Genomic DNA, 26,717 nt, shown 5'->3' on the forward strand with positions numbered 1-26,717 from the left:
AATGGAAAGGAAAAAGGGGTTGTGGTTTATAGCAAGCTGAATATGAGCCAGCAGTGTGCCCTGACAGCCAGGAGGGCCAACCGTATCCTGGGGTGCATCAAGCACGGCATCGCTAGTCGGTCGAGGGAAGTGATTGTCCTGCTCTACTCTGCGCTGGTGCGGCCTCACTTTGAGTACTGCGTGCAGTTTTGAGCACCATAGTACAAAAAGGACATGAAACTGTTGGTGGATGATCCTTGTGTGTCCCTTCCAACTTGGGATATTCTATGATTCTGTGATTCCAGGCCATCAAATCCACACAGTCCAATAAACATGATTGTCCCTTCCCTCCATCTGGCTGGAAGCAGGGCCCCTCTAACCCTATTCATAGTAGTTGTCCGTGTGTCTCAGGGACTGTGATGGAAACGGGCGAGGTGATCGGCTCCGGGGCAGATGCGTTCTGCAGCAGAGTGGGGGATCGGGACAGGCAGGGCTTTTTTTCCGACATCGAGGCAGCACGAGGGAGCCACCAGGACCCGGCAGCCCCCGCGAGGGAGGCTGACGAGGCGTAGGCGGAGCCAACAGAGCCCCCTCCACGGCCGTTCAAAAGCAGCCCCTAGGGAGCGCGAGCGACCAGGAGCGCGGCGAACAGGGTGGGCAAAGAGAGCGTGGTGCGTCAGAAGGGCGGGGCGCGGCAGTTTGCGCAGCAGTTCGCGCAGGCAGGGCGAGCAGGGAGGGCGGAGAGGGCAGAGTTTCCCCTCCCGCCCATAAGAACAACACCTTTAACGGCTGTCGACCGCTAGCTAGGCTGCAATGGTCTTCACCAGGCAAAGTACTCTCTCTAGACAGTCTGTAACCACCCAGACTGACCGCCTGCTCAACAATGCGGCAGTTCAGGTCTCTGGGTGCAGGGAGTGTCTGAGCCTGTTGCTGCCATCTGAGGGAGGCAGAGGCACTGTGTGTGTGAGGTGCGAGCAGGTGGATGACCTGGTCCGCCTGGTGGCAGAACTCAAAGAGGAGGTGGAGAGGTTGAGGGCTATTAGGGAGTGTGAGCAGGAGATAGACTGGTGGAGTGACTCCCTGCAGGGCCTGAAGGAGAGGTACCGGGGTGAGACACCCCAAACAGAGGTGGACCTCCTGCCCTGTCGCTGTCGGGCAGAGGGAGGTGACCTAGGAGTTGAGGAGGGGTGGAGACAGGTCCCTGCTCGACCTTGCAGGCAACGCCCCCCCTACCAGCCCCACCTTCCCAGGTGCCCTTACATAAAAAATTTGAGGCCCTGGAGCTTGAGAGGCCGGTGGGTGAGGACGAGGTAGAAAGTCTACCCAGGAGGATGCCTAGGGCGAGGAAGCTGACTCCACGCCTCAAGACTGCCTCCACCAAGAAAGACAGAAGGGTGATCGTAGTAGGCGACTCCCTTCTCAGGGGACCAGAGGGCCCTATTTGTCGATCTGACCCTACCCGTAGGGAAGTCTGCTGCCTCCCTGGGGCCAGGGTCAGGGATGTTGCCAGGAAGCTTCCCAACCTGATCCGCCCCTCTGACTACTACCCTCTTTTGATAGTCCAGGCTGGCAGTGATGATACTGAAGAGAGAAACCTGAAGGCTATCAAACGGGACTTTAGGGGACTGGGACGGTTAGTGGATGGAGCGGGAGTACAGGTGGTGTTTTCATCTATCCCTGCAGTGGCAGGGAGGGGTACCGAGAGGACACGGAAAGCCCACCTGATTAACACGTGGCTCAGAGGCTGGTGCCAACACAGAAATTTTGGGTTTTTTGACCATGGGGCGCTTTACTCGGCACCCGGCCTGATGGCCGCAGACGGGTCCCTATCTCTAAGGGGAAAACGGATCCTAGCCCAGGAGCCAGCAGGGCTCGTTGAGAGGGCTTTAAACTAGGAAAGAAGGGGGATGGGGCTGAAATTAGGCTTGTTGGAGCTGTAACAGGGGGAACAATGGCAAAGGCAGGGAAGAAGGCAATGGCCCAGCTGAAGTGCATCTACACTAATGCACGCAGCATGGGTAACAAACAAGAGGAGCTGGAAGCCATCGTGCAGCAGGAAGGCTATGACTTGGTTGCCATCACGGAAATGTGGTGGGACCACTCTCATGACTGGAGTGCTGCAATGTCTGGCTATAGGCTCTTCAGAAGGGACAGGCAGCACAGAAGGGGTGGTGGTGTGGCTCCCTATATTAGAGAGTGTTTTGATGTTGAGGAACTTGAGGCTGGGAATGATAAGGTTGAGTCTCTATGGGTTAGGATCAGAGGGAAGGCCAACAAGGCAAACATCCTGGTGGGGGTCTGTTACAGACCGCCAAACCAGGATGAGGAGACGGATGAGGAGTTCTACAGGCAGCTGGCAGAAGTTGCAAAATCGTCAGCGCTTGTTCTCATGGGGGACTTCAACTTCCCAGACATATCCTGGAAGCACAACACAGCCCAGAGAAAGCAGTCTAAGAGGTTTCTGGAGAGCGTGGAAGATAGTTTCCTGACGCAGCTGGTTAGAGAGCCTACCAGGGGAGGTGCCCTGCTAGACCTTCTGTTCACAAACAGTGACGACTGGTGGGAGACGTGGTGGTCGAGAGCTGTCTTGGGCAGAGTGACCACGAAATGGTTCAGTTCTCTATTCTTGGCGAAGTCAGGAAGGGGACGAGTAAAACCGCTGTCTTGGACTTCCAGAGGGCTGACTTTGAGCTGTTCAGGACACTGGTTGGCAGAGTCCCTTGTGAGGTGGTTCTGAAGGGCAAAGGAGTCCAGGAAGGCTGGGCACTCTTCAAGAAGGAAATCTTAATGGCTCAGGAGCGGTCTGTCCCCACGTGCCCAAAGACGAGCCGACACGGAACTAGACTGGCCTGGCTGAAGAGAGAGTTGTGGCTCGAGCTTAGGAGAAAAAGGAGGGTTTATAATCTTTGGAAAAGAGGGCGGGCTACTCAAGAGGACTCTAAGGATGTTGCGGGGCTGTGCAGGGACAAAATTAGAAAGGCCAAAGCTCATCTGGAGCTCAATCTGGCTACTGCCGTTAAAGATAACAAAAAACGTTTTTACGAATACATCAACACAAAAAGGAGGACTAAGGAGAATCTCCATCCTTTACTGGATGCAGGGGGAAACTTAGTTACAAAAGATGAGGAAAAGGCTGAGGTGCTCAATGTCTTCTTTGCTTCAGTCTTTAGCGACAAGACCGGTTGTTCTCTGGATACCTGGTACCCTGAGCTGGTGGAAGGGGATGGGGAGCAGGATGTGGCCCTCGCTATCCATGAGGAAATGGTTGGCGACCTGCTACAGCACTTGGATGTACACAAGTCGATGGGGCCGGATGGGATCCACCCGAGGGTACTAAGCGAACTGGCGGAGGAGCTGGCCAAGCCACTTTCCATCATTTGTTGGCAGTCCTGGCTATCAGGGGAGGTCCCAGTCGACTGGTGGCTAGCAAACGTGACGTCAATCTACAAGAAGGGCCGGAAGGTAGACCCGGAGAACTATAAGCCTGTTAGTTTGACCTCAGTGCCAGGGAAGCTCATGGAGCAGATTATCTTGAATGTCATCACGTGGCACTTGCAGGGCAACCAGGTGATCAGGTCCAGTCAGCATGGGTTTATGAAAGACAGGTCCTGCTTGACGAACCTGATCTCCTTCTATGACCAAGTGATGCGCTTGCTGGATGAGGGGAAGGCTGTGGATGTGATCTACCTTGACTTCAGTAAGGCTTTTGACACCGTTTCCCACAGCATTCTCCTGAAGAAACAGGCTGCTCATGGCTTGGACTGGTGTACACTTCGTTGGGTTAGAAACTGGCTGGATGGCCGGGCCCAAAGAGTAGTGGTGAATGGAGCCAAATCCAGTTGGAGGCCGGTTACTAGTGGAGTCCCCCAGGGCTCAGTGTTGGGGCCAGTCCTCTTTAATATCTTTATCGATGACCTGGATGAGGGGATCGAGTGCACCCTCAGTAAGTTTGCAGATGACACCAAGTTAGGTGCGTGTCGATCTCCCTGAGGGTAGGAAGGCTCTGCAGGAGGATCTGGATAGGCTGGACCGATGGGCTGAGTTCAACAGTATGAAGTTCAACAAGGCCAAGTGCCGGATCCTGCATCTGGGGCGTAACAACCCCAAGCAGCGCTACAGGCTGGGAGATGAGTGGCTGGAAAGCTGCCTGGCAGAGAAGGACCTGGGAGTACTGGTTGATAGGCAGCTGAATATGAGCCAGCAGTGTGCTCAGGTGGCCAAGAAGGCCAACAGCATCCTGGCCTGTATAAGAAACAGGGTGGCCAGCAGGACTAGGGAGGTGATTGTTCCCCTGTACTCGGCTCTGGTGAGGCCGCCCCTCGAGTACTGTGTTCAGTTTTGGGCCCCTCGCTACAGGAAGGACATGGAGGTGCTCGAGAGAGTCCAGAGAAGGGCAGCGAAGCTGGTGAGGGGTCTGGAGAACAAGTCTTACGAGGAGCGGCTGAGGGAGCTGGGGTTGTTTAGCCTGGAGAAGAGGAGGCTCAGGGGAGACCTCATCGCTCTCTATAGGTACCTTAAAGGAGGCTGTAGAGAGGTGGGGGTTGGTCTATTCTCCCACGTGCCTGGTGACAGGACGAGGGGGAATGGGCTAAAGTTGCGCCAGGGGAGGTTTAGGTTGGATGTTAGGAAGAAATTCTTTACTGAAAGGGTTGTTAGGCATTGGAATGGACTGTCCAGGGATGTGGTTGAGTCACCATCCCTGGAGGTCTTTAAAAGACGTTTAGATGTAGCCCTTAGTGATATGGTTTAGTGGAGGTCTTGTTAGTGTTAGGACAGATGTTGGACTAGGTGATCTTGGAGGTCTCTTCCAACCTAGACGATTCTGTGATTCTGTGATTCTGTGATTCTGTGATTCTGTAAAACGGGAGCAGCAATTTTCTCAGAAGACCCCCCTTTGGCCGTTGTTTTACCTTGCAGCTCACATACCCGTGCCTCTAGGGTCAAGGTAGATTTCCCATCCCATTTTCTCATGTCCTCTCCATGGTCATGCAGGTAAAACCATTACGTGGCACGTGGTGTGTACCCACCATACCCCCTTTCTTGAGCAGAGCAGAGGCCGATGACAAGCTTGACAAGAGCCGGCAGCGGGCACTTGCAGGCCAGAAGGCCAGCAGCATCCTGGGCTGCATCAAAGGAGGACTGGCCATCACGTCAATGGAAGTGATTGTCCCCCTCTACTCTGCTCTTGTGAGGCCCCACTTGGGATACTGTGTCCACGTCTGGGGTCCCCGGCCCAAGAAGGATGTTGACCTGTTAACAGGTCCAGAAGAGGGTCATGAAGTTGATCAGAGGGCTGTAACATCTCTTCTACGAAGAAAGGCTGAAAGAGCTGGGGCTGTTCTGCCTACAGAAGAGAAGGCTCTGGGGGGACCTCATTGTTCCTTTTCAGTATTTAAAGGGAGCTTTTAAAAAAACGGAGAGAGACTCCTTGCTCAATCAGATACTGAGAGGACAAGGGGGAATGTTTGCAAACTAAAAGGGGGGAGATTTAGATTATAGGTTAGGAGGAAATTCTTCACTCGGAGGGTGGTGAGGTACTGGAAGAGGTTGCCCAGAGAGGTTGTGGATGCCCCATCCCTGGAAGTGTTCAACACCAGGCTGGCTGAGGCAGCGGGTAACCTGATCTAGTGAGTTCCTATGGCAGGGGGCTTGGAACTGGATGATCTTTAAGTTCTCTTCCTCACCAAGCCATTCTTTGATTCTATGTTTCTATGATCCAAATGACTCTTGAACACTGACAGTCACAGAACATCAACCAGGTCTGTAGAAAGCCCGTTTTGGTATCTGACCACCCTCACAGTACAGAAAATTTTCCTAATGCCCAGTCTGAACAGCCCCTGATGCAGCTTTGTGCCTCTCCCACATGTCCTGCCATTGGTTACCAGGGAGAAGAGACCAGCACCCTCCTCTCCACTTCCCCTCCTAAGGAAGTTATTGAGAGCAACGAGGTCGCCCTTCAGCCTTCTTTTCTGCAAACTACCCAGCAGTCCACAGGCTGTCTTCATAGGACAAGCTTCTTACCAGCATTCCCCCCTTTCCCTTGGTTTCTCATCTAAAAAGGTCCCTAATCAGATAACCTCCCTGGAATAAACATTTTCTCTCTCTCCCATGCTCTCACCAGTCAGTGTGACTGACCATGTCTGGTTCCCTTCACTGCCTCCTTTATCACTTGACGGTCAGGTCTGTGTCCCTGGATGCGTTGTGGATTATCCTCAGGAAGTAGCCAAGTACCCCACACACACAGCCACTCTCTCCTTCCCCCTCCCTAAGAGAACAGGGGGAGATAAACAGGAGATGGGGAGAGACTCTTTATCTGGGAGTGTAGCAGTAGGAAAAGGGGCAACAGCTTAAAAAAGAAAAAAAAAAAAGCGAGTCACTGGAACAGGTTGCTCAGAGAAGTGGTGGATGCCTCATCCCCCCTGGTAGTGTTCAAGGCCAGGGTGGATGGGACCTTGAGCAGCCAGGTCTAGTGGCAGGTGCCCTTGCCCATGGTGGAGGGTTGGAACTAGATGGTCTTTAAGGTCCCTCCAGACCCAAAGCATTCTATGATATGGTGATCCTGCAGGCCAGCAATCGGCTGTGTAGCTTATGTAGGCAGAGGGATTTCAGTTTCTATGAAAAATGTCATCTCCCTGAGTATCAACAAGTGCTTGGAAGTGATGGGATGCAGCCTGCCTGCAACTTTGTGGGTGTCCGATCTCACAGTGGGACAAGAAAAGATAATTCGCATGCCAAACTCTTATTTTCAATTAGGGGAAAAGACACCACTGGAAGGAAGTGTCCATCCCCAGCTCAGAGAAGGAAAAACAGTGACTGCTTCAGTCTGTTTCAAAGTCGATTCCCCTGGAGACCCAGGGGAAGAGCTCCCTCTGCAGCTGAGCAGGGCCGGGCTCCTGGGCCCAAGGGGAGCTCCTGGCAAGCGGGCAGCGCTGCAGAGAGACAGCTCTGCCCAGGACTCAGCCTGCCTGGGGAGATGTCCAGGGTGCTGCAGGGAGAAGCTGTGGGTGGAAGGAGTCCCTGGAGCAAGGCAGGACAGGGCAGGGCAGGGTCCTGCTGGTGCCCAGACGCTGCTGCCTGGGGCAGGCTGCTCATATATCTACAGCACCCCCAGAACAGCTCAGAGTGAACTCCTCAACTTAGAGGTCAGAGCAAGGGATACTTGAAGGGAAGCATTTTATATTTTGCGATATCTCCTCTTGCTTTGCAGGGTGGCAGTAGGAGATGGGAATTTATTTCTATATTATTATGAAAGCCCTGTGTCACCAGTTCCAGTTACCTCCTGTTAGTTCAGAGCTGCTCCTTAGCCACTGAACATGGGGAGTTGTCCCTGAAAAGTGCTCTCGGACAAGAGGTGTCTGCAGGGCAGAGCTGAGCACACAGCGGGTGGGACGGGGTCTGTGAGCAATGGCAGGGATGAGATGTGGGGACAGGGAAGCAGCTGCCAGCAGGGACAGCTCCAGGCAGCAGAGACGTGGGCAGGGAGGGAGAGGGAGCTGCTGCCCGAAACACCAAGGAAGGGGGGATACAGGTACTGCCTGCCAGGTCTGCAGTGCAGGCACCTTCTCTGCAGCAAACCCCTGCTCTCCTCTGCCACCCAGCACAGCTTCTGCCCTCAGGGGCTTTAGGGCATGAGCCACCTGCTCCTCAGCTGGACCTCCAGAAGAGGAGAGGAGCCTGTGTCCTGCAAGGTGATACCCAGTGATCAGTATTGTAAGAGTCCCTGCCCTGCAGTGTCACTTCCATAGGTGGCATGCAAGCTTGGCAAGCTGAAGGCTTCCCTGCATGCCCATCAGCCTTTCTCTCTGTCAGCTGTTTGGAGAATTTTGGTATTCTTTCTTATTTCCCCACCTGTGTGTGGTTCTCCTACTCTCTTTGTCTGGGGAGCAGGTAGGTGTAAGCTTCCGTTCTGATAGAGTCTGTTGGGGCCCTGCCCTGAGGGTGTCTTCTTGGGAATAAGGTGCCCGAGCTTCATATTAAACTGTCAGGCAGGCTATCATCCAGTTGGGAGAGTTGAAGAAAGAGCTCACTCATTCCTCATTCATCTCAGGGAAGGGTAAATTCTGTGGGAGAAAACATGAATTTTGCTGAAAATTGTCTCTCTAACTTGTCTCTGTTTTTTTCCTCCATGGACAGGCAACCCTGCCCGGAGGCAGCAAATGTCCAACAGCACCTTCCCCAATGAGTTCCTCCTCCTGACATTCGCAGACACGCGCGAGCTGCAGCTCCTGCACTTCGGGCTCTTCCTGGGCATCTACCTGGCTGCCCTCCTGGGCAATGGCCTCATCCTCACCGTTGTAGCCTGCGACCACCACCTCCACACCCCCATGTACTTCTTCCTCCTCAACCTCGCCCTCCTCGACCTGGGCACTATTACCACCACTGTCCCCAAAGCCATGGCCAGTTCTCTCTGGGATACCACTACCATTTCCTATGCAGGCTGTGCTACCCAGGTCTTTTTCTTTGTTCTCTTTGTCGCAGCAGAGTTTTATCTTCTCACCATCATGGCCTATGACCGCTACATTGCCATCTGCAAACCCCTGCACTATGGGACAATAATGGCCAACAGAACTTGTGTCAACATGATAGCAGCTGTCTGGGGCAGTTCTTTTCTCTATGCTGTGCTGCACACTGCCAATACATTTTCACTTCCTCTCTGCCAAGGCAATGCCCTGGACCAGTTCTTCTGTGAACTTCCCCAGATCCTCAAGCTGTCCTGCTCAGATGCCTACCTCAGAGAAGTTGGGCTTCTTGTGGTTAGTGTCTCTTTATCCTTTGGGTGTTTTGTTTTCCTTGTGCTGTCCTATGTGCAGATCTTCAGGGCTGTGCTGAGGATCCCCTCAATGCAGGGCCGGCACAAAGCCTTTTCCACATGCCTCCCTCACCTCGCTGTGGTCTCCCTGTTCATCAGCACTGGCATATTTGCCTACCTGAAGTCCCCCTCCATCTCTTCTCCAACCCTCAACCTTTTGCTAGCAGTTTTGTACTCGGTGGTGCCCCCAGCAGTGAACCCCCTCATCTACAGCATGCAAAACAGGGAGCTCAAGGCTGCAGTTAGGAGACAGATTTGGGGGATGTTTTTCAGTACTTATAAATATCCCTTCACTATCCAATAATGAATCTAAGTACATCGCCTTCCAAGCTTCTGTTTTGTTTGTTCTCATTATTATTATATATATTTTTTTCCTTTTTTTTTTCTCATTATTACTGCTCCTGTTCCTTGCATTTGTACATAAATATTTGGATTCCCCCCACTGCTGTGAATGAATGAACTTCTTCTGTCCCATATGGAGGCCGTATAAATGTGCATTTAACACTGTGAGTCGGTGAAGAATCTCTACTAGCATCTCTGTAATAAAATGGCATTACCCCAGTGTAATGCCTGAAGTTTGGGATTTCCTTCCCCCCCCAAAAAAAGTGTCAAGAATAGGCCCAAAGAATTGCTCTCCACAAGGGTCTGTTCCTCCTTCAGTTCAGAAGGGAATGGCTCATTGTTGCATTGTGACCTGTCAGAGACCAAGGGCTAGATTTAACACTCACCCATGGGTGTCTGCTCACAGCAGAGACAGCGAATGGTCACTGCATTACATAGCCAGGGCTGTTCCCACATGTGACCCATAGATGATGTCCTTCAGCAGGGGAATCTGGAGCTACCTGCACAGCCCAGGGTACCTCCAGGGATAGCTGAGCCTGGGGTGGGCAGTGACTGCATCCCCCATGAATGTGAGAGATCTCCCACTGTGGGCTCAGCCACAGGGAAAGAACTAAAGCCAGGTATTCACAGGGAACCTGTGACTCTGCAATCTCAAAGAAGAGAGTGGACACCCAGGGGGCAGAGGGGAGGGAAGCTGGGGAATGATTCATTTCCCCTTTTGTGAAGTACCTCCGCCTGGCACAGCACCACAGCATGTTTGTTCTGCACAACAGCACCACCAGCTTGGGGACAGCTTGTGGGGATCACAGAGATGGTCTTTCCCCACTGCCCAAGGGGAGCTGATCTTTGAAATTTGACCAGCTCCATCCTTTTGCTGGCATCAGTGTCTGTACTGGGGGAACAGCCACCAAGACAGTGGATCAACACTGGGTCATGGGCCCAGAGATTTTCAATACCCAGCTGCAGAAAGCACTGACTAACCTGATCTACCTGTAGAGCTATCACTGCTCAGAGAAGATGATGGTAGTGGACACCTCCAGAGATCCCTTCTGACTCAGGAAAGAAGGGGCTGGACTGTGGAGCTAGAGTGCATGACAATCGTGTGTTTTGAGGCCTTGCTGGTGCTTGTAATCCATGGTCCTCAAGGTTACCTGGTGAGTGGGGTAATTCTCAAAATGAGTCTCTCCCCTTGGGAACCTGGAGCACAGCTGGTGCAATGGTACTACAGAAAAGTTCTCAGAAACATTGCAAGACATTACAGAAAGAGTGAATCACAAATTAGTTGGAGTTGGAAAGAGTCTCTCCCCATCTTTCTTGTAAGTTCCCTTTAAGTACTGGAAGGCAAGAAGAAAGTTCCCCCCAGAGCCTTCTGTTCTCTAGGCCCAGCAAACCCAACTGGCTCAGCCTGCCTTCACAGGAGAGGTGTTCCACTCCACCGATTATTTCTGTGGCTCTGCTCTGCTCCCACTCTGTAAGTCCTATGTCCGAAATCTTGTATGTCTATTGTGCTGGGGCCCCGGAGCTGGATGCAGAACTCCAGGTTGGGTCTCACAAGAGCAGAGTAGAGAGGGAGAATCACCTCCCTCAGCCTGCTGGTCACTCTGCTTTTGATGCAGCCCAGAATATTGTAGGCTTTTTGGACTCCAAGTGGACATTACAGTTTCATGTTGAGCTTCTCCTCAACCAGCACCCCCAGGTCCTTCTCCTCAGGGCTGCTCTCAATCCATTCTTTCCGGCCTGTGTTTGTGCTTGGGATTGCCCCAATCATTATGTGGGGAACAGACCGGTGTGTCTAACCCAGCTCCAACCCCCTGCCACAGGTCTTTCCTTTTCCATCAACAGACGGGTGACGCGTTCTGTAAGGGCACCTCAGGCTTTGGGGGAAGACTCTTCTTCCCTTGTTGTTGCCACCTTCCATCCTCTGGTGATACTGGCCCCCCCTCCCTTCTGTGAGTGCAGTGAGGGAGTTTTGGGCTGTTTGGCTGAGGGCTGTTGGTGCCCTGCAGACTGTGCAGGATCCAGCTGTCCAACTCCTCATCAGCCTCCTTGCTGCTACGCAGCCTTCTCCCTGCCTCCTGCAGCTCGGCCCCCTGCTGCAGGAGGTCCTCCAGCTGGGCACACCTTTGGCAGGCAGGTCTGCTGCCTGCCCCTGCCACAGGGGAAAGGCCTGGGCACTTCCAGCAGATGGAGGTCTGCATGGCAGCCTCACACCTCGGCAGCTCTGTCTGGGTGGAGGCATCGGCCACCGCTGGGGCAGGCAGTGCTGATGGCCCAGCTGGAGCTGCAGCCTCTGCCCAGAGATGAGTGGCCACCGTCCTGCCTTGAGGATCTGTGGGGTGCATGCCTTTATCCTGTGCAGGCCCAGGTGCAGGGTTCAGGTGTACCTGGTGCCTCCCACCCTTTGCTGTGGGATGGTCCTCCCTCACTGGGTGCCCTCCCTGCTCCTCCCGAGCCAATGGCTGCACCAATGGCAGCACGAGGCCAGGCCCATTCTGTTTCCCTACATTGCTGGCCATGCTCCTGGTCACTGGCACTCGTGGAGGTGGGGGGTGGCCACCATCAATGCTGGCCCTTCCCATGCTTTGTCAGCCACTCTGGCAAGAGCTGCCACCTCCAGGCAGGTCTCTGCACGCCCCTGGGGCTGCCCAAGCTCAGGAAATCCTCTTGTAGGCCATAATCCCCTGCTGTGCTGTGGAACATGTCCTCCTGGAGCTGATCGCCTCAGAGAGTCAAAGAATTATTGAGTAGTGCTGGACACAGGTCCAGCACAGGCTGGGAGACAAGTGGCTGGAGAGCAGCTCAGCAGAAAGGGCTCTGGGGGTGCTGGCTGACAGCAGGCTCAACATCAGCCAGCAGGGTGCCCTGGCAGCCAAGAGGGCAAAACACATCTTGGGATGCATTAAGCACAGCACAGCCAGATGGTCAAAGAGGTGAGTCTTCTGGTATATTCAGCATTGGTGAGGCCTCCCCTTGAATCATGTACACAGTTCTGGGCTCCACAACAGAAGAAAGACGTGGAGTTGAAAGCATCCAGAGGAGGACAACAAAGCTGGTCAAAAGGCTGGAAGGCATGTCCTGTGAGGAGAGCCTGAGGACACCTGGGTTGTGTAGTCTGGAGAAAAAAAGGCAGACAGAAGGCCTCATTGCTCTTGACAACTTCCTGAGAAGGGGAAGTGGAAAGGGAGGTGCCAGTCTCTTTTCCATGAAAACTGATGACAGGATGCATGGGAATGGTACAAAGCTGCAGCAGGGGAGGATCACACTGGACATTAGGAAACATTTCTCTTCTGTGAGGTTGATCAAACACAGGAACAGGCTTTCCTAGAGACCTGGTTGATGTCCCAGGCCTGTCAGTGTTGAACAGGCATTTGGACAATACTCTCATACATAGTTTCTAACTTTTGATTAGCCCTGAAAAGGTCAGGCAGTTGAACTGGATGACTTTTGAAGATCCCTTACAAATGAACTATTCTACACCATTTGATTGAATTTGTCATGATCCATTTAGATTCTATAATATAAAGCTATACAAGCCCTTACCTGTGTCACTGTAGGGAACTTGTCCACCTCAGAGGCACAACTTGGGATTTGTCCTTGTTGGATATCACAGAGTTTCAATTGGCCTATCCCTCCAACCTGCTTCTTATTGGAAAAGAGATTGCTGTGGGGGATTGTATTGAAAACCTTGCTGGAATCCTGGTAAATGAGATTCATTGCTCTAGTTTCACCCACAGATGTGGTCATTTCATCCTAGGAAATAATGAGGGTGGTCAGCTATGATCTACCCTCACTTTCAGTCACCTTCTTCTTCAGACTGCCAGCAATGAGATCCAAGAGGACACGCTCTGGAACAGGCTCCTCTACCAAAGTAATGCTAAGCAAGCTTTAGCTCCCCGGCTGATCTCGTGGACCTTCTGGAAAGCTGCATGTAATTTTTGTTTTTATCCAGTCCTCAGGGAGTCCACGCCACCTTCATGACCTTTCACAGGTGGTGAAGAGTGTTCCTGTCTTGGCACCCTTGTTGAAAAGCACAGGCAACAGCTCCTTCTGGTCTGTGGCTGAGGGCATTGGTGCACCTTTGTGTTGTAGCATCACAGTTGTGGCACCAGGGCAAGCTGTGACTTTTCCTTTGGGAAGCCAGGTAACAAATGTCCAAGACCCTGCATGTGCAAAGGCTTTGTTTGAAGCCAAAGACTTGGTAGAATGGACAGCAGATGGAAATATTCGGAAGAAACGAGATGACAACAGAGAGAGCAAACCCTGCTGTCCCCAAGGACAGAGAGAATCAGAGCTGGGATGCCCTGGGCAGCCCTGGCAGGAAAAAAGGTTTGCTGCCAGGTGTGTCTCTGCAGCCCCTGAAGGCCTCTGGCAAAGGTGAAACTGATCTCCAGGAACACCCAGGTGCTGCTGACAGGCACTCTGTGAAAATTGTTGGCTTGTTCCTTGACATCAAGGGGTTGAGTAAAAGTTGGGGGGAGGGAACAAACAGCAGCTGAGAATGTAAGCACATAAGTGGGGACTCCAGAGTGATGTGCTTCCTCTTCATGGGCTGCCTGCATCTACTGGGTAGGGAAGGAACAGACCTTGCCACACCACAGGGACAGCACTCACTCATTTGCACAAAGTCTTTGCCTGCAATTCCTGTGTTGGGTTTCTGCCACACATTCACTCTGGATGGGGATGGTTTTCCTGCCCAGGACCAGTGCGGCCCTACCAGCCACAGGTAGTCATGTGTAAGAGTCTTGGCATCTGATGTAGCACTCCAGGCCTGTATTTAGCGTCCTGCCTAAAAACAAGGCATGGAAAGGTGATCCTTGGACCTCATCCATTCTCTGAAATTAGTAAGGACAGAGCTGGAAATGAGATTCCTTCAGCAGTTGAGGGAAGGAACATCAGTGATTAATTCAGTGTGTTTCAAAGTTGATTCACCTGGAGGACCAGGGCCATCTCAAGGGACACAAGAGAGGGGAGAGACAGAGAGGCATTGAGCTGGAGCTGTGCTGCTGAGCTGGGCTGGGCTCCTGGGCCCAAGGGGAGCTCCTGGCAAGCGGGCAGAGCTGCAGAGAGACAGCTCTGCCCAGGAGCAGCTCCTCTGCACAGCGCAGCAGGGTTGGGGGCACTGCCTGCAGGGGACAAGGGCGGCTGAGAGAAGGGAGGGAGATGTTAAAGGCAGTGTGGAGAGGAGCTGCTGAGAGCTCACTGCGGGAGAAATCTTCACAGCCCTGAACAAGGTAAGTGTCTGGCTGCAGGGAAGGCAGCTCTAGTTCCTGGAGCCATCTCCAGATTTTCTGGCAAATCCCACAGCCTTTGGGAGCTTTCAGGAGAACTCTGTTTTTTTTTGAATAAGAGGCGAATACAAGTTCCAGAGCAGGGATTACCTGCCAAAGCTATTAGAGTTACAGGAGATGAGGGTTCCTTCTCACTGGGCTGGCTGCAGGCTGTGCAGCCGGGGTGCAGGCAGGGGTGGCCAGGGCTGTGGTGCAGAGCAGGGTCCCTGCTGTGCCCCAGGGGCTGTGTGCTGGGGCAGGGCCTCTGTCTCCTGCCAGGCTCAGCACTCAGCCTGCCCAGGGAGCTGCCCAGGGCGCTGCGGGGAGAGGCTGTGGGTGGAAGGAGCCCCCCACTCAGGGCAGAGCAGGGCAGGGTCCTGCTGGTGCCCAGAGGCTTCCTGGGGCAGGTTGCTTACAGCTCCACAGCACCCCCAGACTATGTCAGAGGGGATTCTTCAGACGGAAGGTTAAGGCTGAGGCTGCTTGGTATGGTCTGGGCTGTCCAGAAACTGCACTTTCACCTCTCTCTGGTTTATCAGGATGGGAATGGAAACAGAGATGTACAGAGTAGAGAAGATTTTGAGTTTCTGTCACCTCTCATTTTATGAAGAAACTCAGAAAGTGCCTTCAGTACCCGCAAGCCTTCAGAAGGCAGCAGCATCACCTTCCCAGTTTCATCAGGGCTTGTGTGACCTGCTCTTCAGCACCTGCACACACTGAGAGGGTGCAGGGCGGAGCTGAGCACACAGAAGATGGGATCGGGTCTGGAAGCACTGGCAGGGCACAGACGTGGGGACAGAGAAGCACCTCCTTGCAGGAACAGCTGCAGGCAGCAGAGATGGGCAGGGAGAAAGGGACCTGCAAAGGGAAAACCTGCTGCAGAGGTGCAACTCCCTGAGCTACCCCACTCAGCTCTCCTCTCCCACCCTGCAGAGCCTTTGCCCTCCTAGCTTGCAGGGACCCAGGCAGGAGCTGCCTCCTTGGTAGCCAAAGCCCCAGAAGAAGGAAGGTCTGTCTCTCCAGTTATGTGCCCTGTCCCACTGCCTGGCAAAGGGCTGAGAGCCACTGCTCTCCATGGTGCTGCCTGGCTGGCAGGGTGACCCCTTTCTGCTTGCTCATCTGTCCCTCCCCTCTCTCAGTCATACTGCTTGTCCTTTTCCCTCCACCCCTCTGTGTTCCTCTCTCCCTTACACTGTGGCTCTCGGGTGTCAGCTCTCTGGGGCAGCAAGATGGGGTTCAGCTGAGGAGCAGATTTTGGCACTCAGCATCCTGTGAAGGAGCCCCCAGGCAGGGAATTTTGTTCCTTAGAGTGCACTCACCCAGAACAGGGCAGAGTGCTAGCTGAGGAGCTGGAAGTATGCCATCCTGATCAGGGGAGAATGGAAGTGAGTGTGCAATGGGTCACTGAGAAATGGAGTGGATTCTGCTCAGAGACCCTGTCCTGACTGTCTGTGTGTTTTCCTCCATGGACAGGCAACCATGCCCTGAAGCATCAGATGTCCAACAGCAGCTTCCCCAATGAGTTCCTCCTCCTGCCATTCGCAGACGCACGCGAGCTGCAGCTCCTGCACTTCGGGCTCTTCCTGGCCATCTACCTGGCTGCCCTCCTGGGCAACGGCCTCATCCTCACAGCTGTAGCCTGTGACCACCACCTCCACACCCCCATGTACTTCTTCCTCCTCAACCTCGCCCTCCTCGACCTGGGCTCCATCTCCACCACTGTCCCGAAAGCCATGGCCAACTCCCTCTGGGACACCAGGGCCATTTCCTACTCAGGATGTGCTACCCAAGTCTTTTTTCTCTTACTCATGCTTAGAGCAGAATATTCCCTTCTCACAGTCATGGCTTATGACCACTACCTTGCCATCTGCAAACCCCTGCACTATGGGACACTCATGGACAGCAGAGCTTGTGTCATCATGGTAGCAGTTGCCTGGGGCAGTGGTTTTCTCAACACTGTCCTGCACACTGTGAATACATTTTCACTCTCCCTCTGCCAAGGCAATGTCCTGGACAAGTTCTTTTGTGATATTCCCCAGATCCTCAAGCTCTCCTGCTCAGATTCCCACCTGGAGGAATTTGGGCTTCTTGTGGTTAGTGTCTGTCTAGCTTTTGGGTGTTTTATTTTCATTCTTTTCTCGTACGTGCATATCATCAGGGTTGTTCTGAGGATGCCCTCAGAGCAGGGACAGCACAAAGCCTTTTCCATATGCCTCCCTCACCTGGCTGTTGTCTCCATTTTTTCCTGCACTGGCATGTTTGCGTACCTGAAGCCCCCTTCCATCTCCTCCCCATCTCTGGGCCTGGTGGTGACAGTTCTGTACTCGGTGGTACCTCCAGCAGTGAACCCTCTCATCTACAGCATGAGGAACAAGGAGCTGAAGGACGCACTGAAGAAGCTGACCCAATCAGCAGTCCTTCAGCAGCAATAATATGACCATGTCCTTCACAGAGTATTTCCGGTTGATCTCTGGAAACTCCTGGTCTCTGGGCTTTTTGTCTGTGATGATCTTGTTTGTCCAGGAATTTCTGCATTCACTCCACTTCTGCAGAGGTCTGAACACACTCTGTCGCACCCAGATGCCCATGTACATATATCTGGTGTTATGGCACAGCTCTGTCACATCTCTGTAATAAAAGGGCATTTCCTCGGTGCTGGTGCCTGGAGGTTGGTCTTTTCTTCCACAGCTGAGGTCAGAAACAGGCTAAAGAAAGTGTTTTATCTGGAGGATAACTTGTTTTATCTGGAGGAAATTATGTTATCTTCAGGTGGAGGACACTGCTCTATGGAATCACTCTCAATGGCTCCATGTCCACGTGTAGGCCGGTGACAAGTGGTGCCCCTCAGGGGTCTCTCTTGGGACCAGTACTCTTTAGTATTTTTATCATTGACATAGACAGTGGGATCAAGTGCACCTCAGCAAGGTTGTAGATGACACCAAGCTGAGTGGTGCAGTTGATACAACAGAAGGAAGGGATGCCATCCAAAAGGACCTGGACAAGCTTGAGAAGTGGGCCCAATATCAACATAATGAGGTTCAACAAGTCCAAGTGCAAGGTACTGCACCTGGTCCAGGGCAATCCCAGACAAGTGGCCAGACTGGGAGAAGAACTCATTGAGAGCAGCCTTGCTGAGAAGGACTTGGGGGTTCTGGTGGACAAAATGTTTGACATGAGCCAGCAGTGTGCACTTGCAGCCCAGAAGAAAAAACGCACCCTGGGCTGCATCAACAGAGGAGTAGCCAGCAGGTCAAGGGAGGTGATTGTGCCCCTCTGGTTGCCCTTGTGAGGCCTCATTTCGATTGCAGGGTCCCCAGCACAAGAAGGATGTTGATCTGTTAGAGCATGTCCAGACGAGGGCCACAAAGTTGATCAGAGGGCTGGAACACATCTCCTGTGAAGAAAGGCTGAGAGAGCTGGGATTGTTCAGCCTGGAGAATAGAAGGCTCTGGGGTGACCTCATTGAAGCTTTTCAATACTTAAAGGGGGCTTATAAAAAAAGATGGAGAGCAACTTTTGCTTGGACCATTATTGACAGGACAAGAGGAAATGGTTTTAAACTAGGCCTCTCAGTCTGCAGAGCATCACCACCAGCTCTGGGTCCTGCAGGAAGCACAGGGAGGGGACAGGAATGGCAGCTGGGGGCTGCATGGACACAGTCCCCTAGGGAAAGTCTCTCTGAAGTCAAGTACATCCCTAGGGAAGAGAAAAGGAGCAGTTCTGTGCTTACAGGGAGGAATAAATGAGTAAGGAAACACTTTTTGTGCATGTACCAGCTCGGGGCAGGCTGGTCTGTCACTGGGACAGGAGCAACAGCCCGGGGAGCTCCAGGTCCAGGAGTCCTGTGCTGGGGACAGGGACAGTCACAGAAGGGATTCAGGCAGTCAGGGTTAAGGATCTCTTGGAGCCAAGCACTTGAGCTTGGAGCAGCTGTGCCCTTTGGAGGGGCTGGGGCAGTGCTGAGCACCCAGAGCTCTGCAACACCCCACGGTGGGCACTGCAGTGGGGCCAGCCCTGAGTGTGCTGCTGGGCTGGTTGGAGACACGGGAGGGTGGAAAAGCTGGGGAGGAGGTGGGCTGGAAGGTGCCTGGCAGAGGAAAACTCGGATGTTGTCTGAGTCGTGTGGCCATGCTGGGTGAGGACTCACAGCAGGGGATTTGTGGTGCAGAGCCAGAGCTCATGGACAGGAGACAAGAAGTGCATGCAGAGGAGGCAGGTTGCCAGTCTGAGCACTTGGTGGCATGAAGAGCCCAGGAAGGTGACCCAGGACTTTCATCACCCCCAGCCTCTGACATTGGCTATTCCCAGCACTGCCTGCTCACTCTGAGCGAACACACACACACACATATGTGTATATATATATTAGATATAATATATATAGCTTAAAAATAGTAAATATATATAGTATATATATAGTCATGCTATATAGAGTATAGTATATATATAAATGTATATAGTATAGTATACTCTGAGTATATGGGTACAATTATATTCTCTCTGCATTAAGTAAGAGTTGAACCTTTGAGTGAATTCCAGATGCCTGGGGAGACCCATTCTGCTAGGGGAAACAACAGGATCCCCTAACAATCTAAACCAGTGAAGAGAGGTCAACACCTCAGTGTGACTTGCTCTGTGCAGAGAGTGAGGGGTGTCACAGGTAATCCTGGGCAGGAAAAATATGGGGGGTCCAAGGCTATGTGCAAGACGTCAGTCCGTCTTTTTCTTTCAAGCTCTGGGCCTGAAAGATGTCAATTGATGTCAATTAATATCAATTAAAAATGAAACAAGAAACTGAAAGATTAAAATCTAAGAAAATATGTCCACACACTTTTCAGCTTCTACAGTTCTTTGGGGGTTTGTTTTCTTTTGGTTTTATATAGTAGTCGTTAAGGAGATTCTGTGTCTATTGACGTTTTGTTTGTTCATTTGTTTCTTTCTTGTTAAAGGTCAGTGTTTCCCAGAACTGGGGTTCTGTGTGGGAGACAATTGTCTTCAGCTACAGGATCACAGACACCCAGGGAACTCCAGGCTTTTCAGCCCAACTACAGTGCCAGGAAAGGTGAGGGAAGAGGTCATCTTGAAGGCAATCACGCAGCATATGTGGGACAATGGGGGGATCAGGCCCAGTCAGCATGGGTTCATGAAAGGCATGAACCTGCCTGACCAACCTCATTTCCTTCTATGACCGGGTGACCTGCTTGGTGGATGAGGGAAAGGCTGTTGAAGTAGTTTACCTAGACTTCAGCAAGGCCTTTGACACAGTCTCCCACAGAATTCTCCTGGAGAAGCTGGCAGCCCATGGCTTGGACAGGTACACTCTTTGCTGGGTTAAAAACTGGCCGGACGGCCAGGCCCAGAGTGAGGTGGTGAAAGGAGTGAAATCCAGCCGGTCACCGGTCACCAGTGGTGTTCCCCAGGGGTCGGTGTTGGGGCCCATCCTCTTTAATATCTTTATTGATGACTTGGATGAGGGAATTGAGTGCACCCTCAGTAGGTTTGTAGACGATACCAAGTTGGGGAGAAGTGTCGATCTGTCAGAGGGTATGAAGGCCCCACAGAGGGACCTGGATGAGATGGATCAATGGTTAGAGGCCAATGGGATGAGGTTCAACTTGGTTAAGTGCTGGGTCCTGCACTTTGGCCACAACAACCTCATGCAATGCTACAGGCTTGTGGCACAGTGTTTGGAAAGCTGTGCAGAGGAAAAAGATCTAGTGGTGCTGATTGATGCTCACCTGAACATGACCCAGCGGTGTGCCCAGGTGGCCAAGAAAGCCAATGGCATCCTGCCTTGTGTAAGGAATAGTGCGGCCAGCAGGACCAGGGAGGTGATCATCCCCCTGTACTCTACTCTGGTGAGGCCGCACCTCGAGTATTGTGTTCAGCTTTGGATCCCTCACTACAAGGAGGACATTGAGGCCCTGGAGCATGTCCAGAGAAGGGCTGTGATGCCGTTGAAGGGTCTGGAACACAAGTCCTATGAGGAGTGGCTGAGGGAACTGGGGTTGTTTAGTCTGGAGAAGAGGAGGCTCAGGGGAGACCTGATTGCTCTCTCCAACTACCAAAAGGAAGTTGTGGGGAGCTGGGGGTCAGCCTCTTCTTGCAGATAACTAGTGATAGGACTACAGGGAATGGCCTCAAGTTGCTCCAGGGGAGGTTTAGTTTGGAAATTAGGAGACATTTCTCAGAAAGAGTAGTCAGGCATTGGAATGGGTTCCCCAGGGAGGTGGTGGCATCACCGTCCCTGGGGGTGTTTAAGGAGAGGTTGGACCTGGCGCTTAGGTACATGATTTAGTGGGTGACATTGGTGGGACCAGGCACGGTTGGACCAGATGACCTTGGAGGTCTATCCAACCTTAATGATTCTATCATTCTATTCTGCCCAGTTGCTGTAGGAGCGTCAGGAAGTTAGAAACTTGCCCCATCTCCCAGAACTCTAATGAACTCTTTAGTCAACTCCTTTACAGTATTTATCTTATTATAGTCTGTTTTTCTAAGACTTTTCTTGTGCAGATAGCCCTAATGGAAAGTAGACCCCTTAGATGCAGTGTGGTCATGACCGGCATTTCTTCTTCACTATTTGCCTGCGTCTTGGTTGTGGAGAAACTTTCCCGAGAGGTCCACCAACTCAAAGAGCATATACCTTCCTCCCCCCACATGTATGAATCAGTACCTCAGCTATTAGGAGTAAGCATCCCTCTGCTCAAGAAAGGGGATATGGTGGGTCCACACAACATACCACTCTGTGGTTTTACCCACGTGACCATGGAGGGGACATGAGAAAATGGGATGGGAAATCTACCTCAACCCTAGAGGCATGGGTATGTATGTTACAAGGAAAAACAATTGCAAAGGGGGGTGGGGGGGTGGGGGGGGGGGGGGAGGGGGCAGGTGTTTCTTCCAGGAAAATTGCTGCTCCAATTTCCGTGAATACTATGACCAGGACCAGAGGTGCTCTGCCTTCAGTCAGGTGGAGGGACAACTGAGTTTATTGGACTGTGTGGGTTCGATGGCCTGACACTTCAGACCCACAGAAGTATAAGGCTCTAGTGGACACCACTGCACAGTGTACTGCAATGCCATCCAGCTATAAAGGGGCAGAACCCATTTTTATTTCTGGAGTGACAGGGGAATCCTGACAATTAACTGTATTGGAGGCTGAAGTGGAGCTTCATTAAGATGATATTAAACAGCTGTTTGCCTTGCCTGGTCTCTTGGAGGACCCTTCTGTTGTGGGGCTGCTGAGGGTCGAAGAGCAGCACATGCTGATCACTACCTAAGTGGTGCACAGGGAGCAATACTGCACTAACTGAGACTCCCTGATTCACATTCATGAGCTGGTTTATTGACTGCAGAGCCGAGAAGTGAATAGCAAGACTCGCTCACCCTTTAATAGTCCCATATGGCCAGTGTGAATGGCTGACAGAGAGTAGAGACTAACAGTGGACTATCGTGGCCTGAATGCAATCATGCCACTACTGAGTGCTGCAGTGCTAGACGTGGTAGAACTCCAATATGAACTAGAATCAAAGCCAGCCAAGAGGTATGCCACGACTGATATCACTAATGTGTTTTTCTCAATCCCTTTAGCAGCAGAGTGCAGTCCACAATGACACAGGACACAGGTGAATGCAGGAAGGCACACTCAGCATTCACACAAACAAAACAGCAGCAGCAGCATTATCCTGATCCCCTCTCTGGCTGAGCAAGACAGAGGCCCATTATTGGGAAATATAAAGTGCTTGTGAGCACAAATGCATGTGCATGTGTGTGGGTGCAAGGTAGATCCCTCCAGCAGTTGTGATCAGACACTCAGCCTGCCCAGGACAAGTTCCTGGCTCCCAGCCTCCCCAGTTGAAGGCACGTGGACATATGAGCCCCCGTGGGCACAGTCCCACTCCAGCTGCTGGCACACACCACCCCAACCTCACACATATTCACAGACACAGGCACACACATACTAAGTCCACACACTCCCATCTCTCCTGTTCCAGACTACAACACATGGGCCGTCTGACGCCCTGGTTCTAGTCCAGCTGCTGCAGTTAGCCCTCTGTACAACCATCAGGTGACCTACAGCCCTAGGCAGCAATCCCCTTAGTCCAAATGGTGATGCGGAGAGCTGCTGCCAGTGACGCATCTTGATGGGTTTCCGCCTGGACACTGGGCTGACAGCCCTCCTAGGGCAGCCCTGGAAGGAGCTGGGACAAGATCTTGGTTCCACAGGAGCCTGTGACTTGGATTCCCACTTGCCATTGTTCTTCGTGCTCTTCTGGGCTTGTGGAAATGGGCCCTTGAAGAGCTGGGGTCTCTCCTGTGCTGGGCCTGGAAGAAGCCAGGGCAGGGCATGAACTGAATTACTCGTCCTGCCATCACTTCCTTGGGCCTTCATTTTGTGTGCAGATTATCATGCAGCCTAACACAATCCAGAAGGAACATAAACCTCCAGAGGCATCTGCATGTGGAGGTCACATATATGTGATGGTGGTATTACGTAAGATATGGCAGGAGAGAACTCAAATTGCTCTTCAGAAATGCATCATGATTAGGGGAAAAGCTGTGCTGTTGCACGGGCCATGGCTTCCTTCAGGGCCAGCATCACGGCCTTGTTTCTAAGACTGTAGATGAAGGGGTTTAAGAATGGGTACAGGACAGTGTTCAGCAAAGCTACAATGCTGTTGGTCTCCAAAGAAACATGTCCTGAGGAACGTGCGTAGAGAGCAATGCAGCTTCCATAGACAATGGCCAAGGTGGTGAGATGGGAAGAACATGTAGCAAAAGCTTTTTTCCTCCCAGAGGCTGCTGGCATTTGTAGAATACAGAAAAAGATGCTTGTGTAAGATGCCAGAGTTAAACACAAGGAAGACAGCACGATAAACAATATGAAAACTGATTCTGTTTTCCAAAGCAGGGTGATGTCAGAGCAGGACAGTTGGAATAAGGGGGTGTTGTCACAAAAAAAATGCTCAATCTTGTTCAAACCACAGAAAGTGAGCTTTGAGAGCAGCACCAGGTGGTAACTCAAGAATGTGAAGCCCATGACCCAAACAGCAGCAACCAGGTGGATGCAGAGCCGATGCCTCATGATGGCAGCATAGCGCAAAGGCTGGCAGATGGCAACGTAACGGTCAAAGGACATGACAACAAGGAGAGTGAACTCTGCAGCACCCAGGGCAAAATAGAAAGAGGACTGGGCAAAGCAGCCACCTACTGAGATTGTTCTCCTGCCAGAGCTCAGAATCCCCAACAGTTTGGTGCTTGTGGAGGACGTAAACCAGATTTCCAGGAATGCCAGGTTGCCAATGAAAAAGTACATGGGGGTTTGCAGGCGGTTATCCACACACACCAGGAAAATGATGGCTGCATTCCCCATCACCGTTGTCAGGTACATAAGTAGAAGGACCAGGCAGAGAAATAGCTGTAGCCTTTGATCAAGCCCTGAGAAGCCTGACAGGATGAATTCAGAAATGACAGTTCCATTGCCTGTTCCCATGCCCAATTTCCATTTATCCTGCTGAGGCAGGAACATGGCAAAACCAAGTACAGTAATTTCATGGTCTGGACAGAAGGCTATCTTCTTCCTTCTCTCTTTCCTTGCTTGCAGGCTTCCCATACAACAGAGAGAGACTGACTTTTCTGTTTCACATATCAGCTAGAGTACTCTGGGAATTTCTTGTCTTCTTTCCAACTTTGTCCATCAGCCACAAATGATTCTTTCTCAAGAACACAGGGCTAACAAGGGGTTGTTAGTGATTGCACCCTGTTCCTGGGAAAGTCCACATTCACTCAGAACAATTGCGAACATCCATCATAATGTTTCAAAAGGAAATATCATGTACTGCACAAATACTTTCTATTACATAGGTGTTAAACCATCAATTCAAATATGTACATTGAAAGTTATTCTCTCTCCTCCTCAGTACTTGCCTTTTTGGACTAGCAACAGCTGGGGATCCCTTGTTTGATTTCAAATTAAGCAAATTTCAAGTACCTCTTTTGCAATGCCCTGCTTTCTTTTACATCATCTTCCTTTGTTTCTTCAGGAAAGAGGGAATACCAGTAGCAAGTGTAGTTTGCCTTTTTCAGTACTCTAAATCAAGGACAAAATTCATTATTGTCCCACCAGATCAATGGAAATGGATCTGTCACACAATCTCATCTGACCTCATTCTGCGTGGAAATGCAGTTGTTTCCAAACAGTTGCTCTTCTCTCTTACTGTCAGATGGTGTCACCTAAATGCCTTAGTGCTCCGAGAGGTGGAAAAATCTTGTCATCGTCAAAAGTTTAAGGATGGTCCTTGTACAAAGAGGAAGCGCCTAAAAAAAGCAAAGTGCCAAGTACTATTGTGTAGGCTTATATTTCAGTTGTCTAAAAGTCATATCCTGGAGGCTGAGCAATTTAACTTACTCCCATCCTGTCAATGCTGAGAGAGAGAAGAGCATCTGAAAGAGATCCCTCACCTTTATTTTGCATGGCAGTTCTAGGCTGGGACAACCCAGCCACAAGGACTTTCTCTTGTCTCCATTGACTGTTGGGGAAGCCTCGGGAGAACAAGTTCTCACAGGCACCAGGAGTGAAGTAGGTGAAACTCATTACTGAAGTCTCAAGTCTCTGATGATTTTGGTAAGTTGCTCTCTTCTGTAAATCAAACTACTCCTCTAACAGGAAAAAAAAATAAAAAAAAAAAAAAAAAGGAGAGATAAAAAAAGAGAGAGAGAAACTTACTCAGTAAAGACAGACATTTTCTCCTTCACCTTTCCCTATGTGTTTAGACATAGAAAAGATCACAGCAGATGACTACAGAAAGAGAACACCTCAAAATGCAAGGGTGGATGAGGAGATGATGGGTTCGAGGCAGTGAAGTAGTTTCTCTGTGGGCTGTTGTTGTGGTTTAACCCGGCTGGCAGCTAAACACTGCTGCAGGAGCTGGAGTGGCTGCAGGAGCTGGAGTGGCTGCAGGAGCTGGAGCTGGAGCGGCTGCAGGAGCTGGAGCGGCTGCAGGAGCTGTCGCTAGGTTGATAGTAGCATCAATTGCAGCTCGATAGGCACAAGCCAGACCCCAGCACGCTACAGTGATTTGTGTCACTTTGGAACTGCCAGAGTCATGACACCTTTTTTTCAAGCATTCTGCCAGCTTTTTAGGATTTTGCAGTTGTTCAGGGGTGAATGTCCAAAACACTGGAGGTGACCACTGCTCTAGAAACCTGCCCATATCCTCCCACACTCCCTGCCACTCGCAACTATCCCGCCTCAAGACAGATCTCCGGATGAGATTCCTAAGTAGTTGTTTAACCCTCAACAAAACCTGAAGCGCATTCAGGAGACATAACAACAAGAGCAGGCTGGTCTGAGTATCCCAAGGATATTCAACATCTCGGAGAACCACCGTAACTAGCTCGGCGGATAAGAGGGTGGTGAAGGAGAAAGGGAGAGTGAACAGGGAGGGAAACATGTCTTCCCCTGTCCCCTTCACAGATTGGCTCCCTAACGAAAACAGGCAATAGGTGTAATTGCTAATAGTTTCCAAGATATGGTTTCCAAAGTATAGAGTCGACGACAGTGCTGAGTACAAATACCAGGTTAGAGTCATGACCAGAAATTTCATAAGCCATTGCTACACCGCACAGTACCATAACAATCTTAAACCAGGGCCCGGAAAGGATAAACAGTGCAACAGGGAGCACATACAGAAAGTAATGCGCTATAAAACTCAATTTGGAAAACAGGCACAGCAGACTGGAGATTAAGGCAATCAACATGGTGACTAGCAACTATTAAGCAGGTCCAATACTTATACCAATTTTAGTTTAACACACTCAGGTCAAATCTGTCAATATCTCAACCCTTCGGGCCCCACGTTGGGCACCAAAAGGACTGTTGTGGTTTAACCTGGCCGGCAGCTAAACACCACACAGCCGTTCGCTCACCCTCCCCCCTCCCTCTCTGGGATGGGGGAGAGAAACGGGAAAGTGAAGCCTGTGAGTTGAGATAAAGACAGTTTATTAAGACAGGAATATAATAATAACAATAATAATAATAGTGATAATGATAATAGTATTAATAATAATAATGTGTAAGAAAACAAGTGATGCACAATGCAATTGCTCACCAACCGTTGACCGATGCCCAGCCTATCCCCGAGCAGCTGGCCCCCCCACCCCGGCCAGCCACCCCTATATATTGTTTAGCATGACGTCAGATGGTATGGAATACCCCTTTGGCCAGTTTGGGTCAGCTGTCCTGGGTCTGTCCCCTCCCAGCTCCTGCTGCATCCCCAGCCTGCTCGCTGGCAGGACAGAGCGAGAAGCCGAAAAGTCCT

General features: G+C 51.4%; 3 protein-coding genes across 3 annotated transcripts in view; 2 read left to right on the plus strand and 1 right to left on the minus strand.

Moving 5' to 3' along the window:
- LOC308184346 (olfactory receptor 14C36-like) overlaps positions 1-10,551 on the plus strand; it is a 62,991-nt gene extending 52,440 nt beyond the window's left edge. Inside the window, exon 2 of the mRNA XM_080571402.1 lies at positions 7,266-10,551. Coding sequence (XP_080427528.1) covers positions 8,136-9,092 — 957 coding nt within the window. The 5' untranslated portion in view covers positions 7,266-8,135 and the 3' untranslated portion in view covers positions 9,093-10,551. The remainder of the gene's footprint in view (positions 1-7,265) is intronic.
- A 1,610-nt stretch (positions 10,552-12,161) lies between these two features.
- On the plus strand, positions 12,162-17,190 carry LOC308184350 (olfactory receptor 14A16-like). Its single transcript, XM_080571405.1, has 2 exons — positions 12,162-14,361; positions 15,871-17,190. Exon 2 carries the CDS (start codon positions 15,894-15,896, stop codon positions 16,827-16,829), a length of 936 nt encoding a protein of 311 aa, XP_080427531.1. The 5' UTR covers positions 12,162-14,361; positions 15,871-15,893; the 3' UTR covers positions 16,830-17,190.
- A 5,697-nt stretch (positions 17,191-22,887) lies between these two features.
- LOC308184317 (olfactory receptor 6E1-like) lies at positions 22,888-25,941 on the minus strand. Its single transcript, XM_080571355.1, has one exon. The coding sequence runs from the start codon at positions 24,008-24,010 to the stop codon at positions 22,943-22,945; it is 1,068 nt and encodes a 355-aa protein (XP_080427481.1). The 5' UTR covers positions 24,011-25,941; the 3' UTR covers positions 22,888-22,942.
- Positions 25,942-26,717: the final 776 nt, after the last annotated feature.

The sequence above is a fragment of the Anser brachyrhynchus genome (genome assembly GCF_964034855.1).
Source record: "Anser brachyrhynchus genome assembly, chromosome: 31".
Lineage (NCBI taxonomy): Eukaryota > Metazoa > Chordata > Aves > Anseriformes > Anatidae > Anser > Anser brachyrhynchus.

What these genes read in the sequence shown, in the direction of transcription:
- LOC308184350 (XM_080571405.1), top strand. Translation starts at nt 15,894, where the DNA reads ATGTCCAACAGCAGCTTCCCCAATGAGTTCCTCCTCCTGCCATTCGCA.
- LOC308184317 (XM_080571355.1), bottom strand. Translation starts at nt 24,010, where the DNA reads ATGGGAAGCCTGCAAGCAAGGAAAGAGAGAAGGAAGAAGATAGCCTTC.